Below are 3634 nucleotides of genomic sequence, written 5' to 3'. Positions count from 1 at the left end.
ATAATAATAATAATAATGATAATAATAATAGGGGATTGTTGTGAGTGTGTATATACGGATATTATAATAAGAGGGTTGGAGGAGAAAAAATAACCAACCAAAATAGTCAACTTAAACAATATAAGGACCGCGCTGGTCGTGAAAGACATACATCAGAAATGCAGGCGACTTTGGCTCAGGCTAACACGCACACCAGCCGGACACCTGCGGCTCATAACACTGGTCCCTAAACAAAAATTTGCCACACCACTATGACATGGATGTGTCGGGGATGAAGGTATGCAGTAAAGTGGGGATCTTATACGTGGAACCAATTGAGTGTAGCGGTTGATTCGTGCTAATTTGCGCAAAACATTTGGCTTATTGTTGTCGGCGACTGCAGGTTGCATTATTTGTGATAGCGGCACATGGTAAGTGAGAAATAAAGCTGACATTGCATTATGATATATTTTAGAACCCTTTAACCTAAAAATGCGAAAACTCAGGCTAATTGGACAAGATATTGGATAAAGCGGAGCAATTCGTTGTTTTCCAGAATAAGGCAAACCACCTCTCTACCACAGAGTAGAATAAAAATACGGTTTTCAAAAGTAAAACTTACCTGTCTTAAAAGATTACAACTGAAGTTATATTAATATTCAACTCCAGCGCAGCTCGCACCAAGCTGCCGTAAGATATTCCATGAAAATTTAATTTCCTATGTTTTGGTGCTTTAAAAACCAAGTACTATAAAAAGAAAATGAAGCAGACAAAATGATTTTCCTGGACCCAACTGCAACCGAAATCACACCAAGGGGCCCGAAAACTCCTTAACAAGCCGGCGGTCAAGAAAGGAAGGCTAACAAGATCAGCATCAGCACAAAGAAAAAATGGAGACACTTTTACCTCTTAGGCTAACAGTAGCTGTAACGCAAATATTGGCCAAAAAAGCGGGGGTCGAAAGCATGAACAGGCAGTTAATTAACCCTATACACGGAAAGTGGATAAAAGAGGTAAAGTAATTGCCGATCTGGCTTTTATTCACGTATAATATGACAACTAGACTTTGTATGGTAACTACAACAGCGTTCCAGCACAGGCTACACACCAGCTGAACACGCTATCCACCAAGAACAGTGACGAGATAATCAGCCACAGCAAAAACGAACGAAAGAGTGACATCCCACAAATACTAACTGTTTTAAAATAAATTTAAAACCATATAGATTTAATTTTAAATTTGAAATTCTTGGAGTAAACTACTCGCCTTTTTGTAGGCTATATAATCAGCTAACGCAGCTCGTAGATCCATTTAAGCCTTGGAATTCACGAAAACTGCGGGGAAAGCCTTTGAAAGGCAAGTAAAAAAGGAGAAAAACTTGTAAAGTCGCGAATGAAGCGAACATTAGTGTAAAGGCACCGAAGACATCTGTAGGGCCTTTGCTTTTAGCGGGAGGCCACCAACGGTGATAAATATGAACAGATTTTTATAGCGGCGGTGCAGCTAGCAATTAATTCTGAGAAATGAACAGCATGAAACCGCAACAAAATACGAAATAACCTGTTACTATAATATTTATCTGAAGAATCAGCGCTTTTTTAGATGAAAGCGCAAACTTTATCCTGAGAGAGCCATTGTTTTCTCTAGTTTTTTCCAGATTGGCCGGATACGACGCAAAATTGAAGTAGAGAGACCCACGACATAAGCAACAGCCGCCGCAGGCACTTCCCATCAACCGCAGATTAAAATCCCAAACCTAACAACCCGCACAAGAGGTTAAAGCCACAAACCACGGAAAAAAGACGATACATCCCATTCAATATACTGTTAACAAACATCTTAGACAACGACCACTGAGCCTACCTCACACCACCTATACCTCAGGCACATTAGCAGCAGACTTTAAATGACACCGCTTTTAGCAGCGGTGCTTCTACTCCAAGCAGTAAATGCGGACACGACGACCCTCGGCCATGATGCGACCAATTGGTGCCATGAATATCACTACTTAAAAGCCGTAATAGAGGCAGCGAGGTCTGAACTCACGTCGAGAGTGCAAACCATCAAACAAGACCGTGAACAGGCAATGGTATGGAGTCTAGCAGCAGCAGACGAGCAGGCACAAGGCTCAGGCAAAGCCATGCAAATACTGTCTATGGCAACGGCAAACTTTGAGAACCTGCAGCTACAGGCGCTGACAGCTTTCGCCGACGAAATCAAGCTGCCGCTACTTTACTTACAAACACGATTGGACATTTTCCAAAGCGTGCAAGCAGCTCCGTCTTTGCTGCAATTTACGATGGCAGCCGGCACTCACGCCGGCGGCGACGCAACAAACACCGCGTGCACAGTGCCGATCACGTTTACGGCAAGTCCCACGAGCATCTGCCCGCCCGCTACCAGCGACTTAGGAATTGCAGCTGTAAAAACCAAGCTGGCGACGATTACAAAAGCCAAAGCAACGGCGGCAACAAGCGTTAACGACCTCGTGCAGGCGGCGGGAATAAACATGCAAGCGCAGGCCGGAACGTGGGCTAGCAGCGGGAGCGAGCAAGCCGGCTGCCAATGCACGGGCAGCAACTGCGGCACGAGCTTCAAAATTACTAAAGCACCGACCGCTACAGCAAAAACAGCGGGGGCTCCAGCAACCAAAAACCTGCCAGACAATGCTGACGACCTACCGGCATCGGCTACGGACGCAACAACAGCAGCCAAGCACAACGAAAAACACTTACTTGCGGTCTACAAGAAGCTGCAGGCCGCCTTTGCGACCAAGGCACCAGAGCTCAAGCGTCTAACATGGCCTCAACTAAAAAGCCTAGCGCGGGAAGCCGGGATCGACGCGGCATTATTAGACCCGCTAGGCACGTTCGGCAAACCAGGAACCGACGCAAGTAACTCTAAACTAGACGCAGAAATGGACAGGATTTACAACTCTGGCACAGACTTCAAAACCAATTTCATTGATAATGCAAAAACTATCAAAATAAAGATCACTGATGAGGCAGGAAGCGAACCCATGGCCCTGCAGGAAATTGTAAACAAAAATGAAGTTTCCAAAGCACTTGCGTATCTGAAGAAGCAACAGTTGAAAAAACAACTCGCTGAAAAATCCGCAGCGACTACAGCAGCGGCAACCTCAGCCTCTCAAACCTGTACGAACAAAAACAAAAAGGCAGACTGCAAAGACGGCGATGGTTGCAAATGGACTAACGAAATGGAAGAGACAGGAAGCCACTGCAAAGATAAAGACGATAAGAAAGAAGTGGATAAAATAACCGCAGCTGAATGCGTAGCCACTGAAGAGGGTAAATGTGATAAAAACAAATGTACTTGGGATAAGGAAAAAAATCAGTGCAAAGTTAAGGAGGGAGCGGCTGTTATTTCAGCTGTAATCAAAGTCCCTCTTTTGCTTGCAGTTTTGCTGTTCTAAACAAAATTTCCCCTCTTTTTAAAATTTTCCTTGCTAAAAAATTCTTGCTACTTGAAAAACTTTCTGATATATTTTAACACGCAAGTTACCTGAAAAAAATTGAGCTGTTTTTTGTAAGTTTGTAAAAAATCTGATTGTCAAGAAATATTTTCTGGAGACTAAAATTTTTTTTCTTTTCCCGTTTTTTTTGTGGAAGTTGGTAGGTAGGCGGGGGGGGGGGA

The 3634-nt window shown here is 43.8% G+C and overlaps 1 protein-coding gene across 1 annotated transcript; it reads left to right on the top strand.

Annotated features, from left to right (window-relative positions):
• Window positions 1-1886: 1886 nt before the first annotated feature.
• TEOVI_000369400 (uncharacterized protein) lies at window positions 1887-3413 on the top strand (the record flags this gene model as incomplete). The annotated part of the gene is made up of 1 exon (XM_067226564.1): window positions 1887-3413. The coding sequence occupies one exon, from the start codon at window positions 1887-1889 to the stop codon at window positions 3411-3413; it is 1527 nt and encodes a 508-aa protein (XP_067082665.1).
• Between the last annotated feature and the right edge of the window lie 221 nt (window positions 3414-3634).

The sequence above is a fragment of the Trypanosoma equiperdum genome (assembly GCF_001457755.1).
Source record: "Trypanosoma equiperdum strain OVI genome assembly, contig: ctg_793, whole genome shotgun sequence".
Taxonomy (NCBI): domain Eukaryota; phylum Euglenozoa; class Kinetoplastea; order Trypanosomatida; family Trypanosomatidae; genus Trypanosoma; species Trypanosoma equiperdum.
The sequence above is the reverse complement of the archived record's forward strand: the minus strand, read 5'-3'. Positions and strand labels throughout refer to the sequence as shown.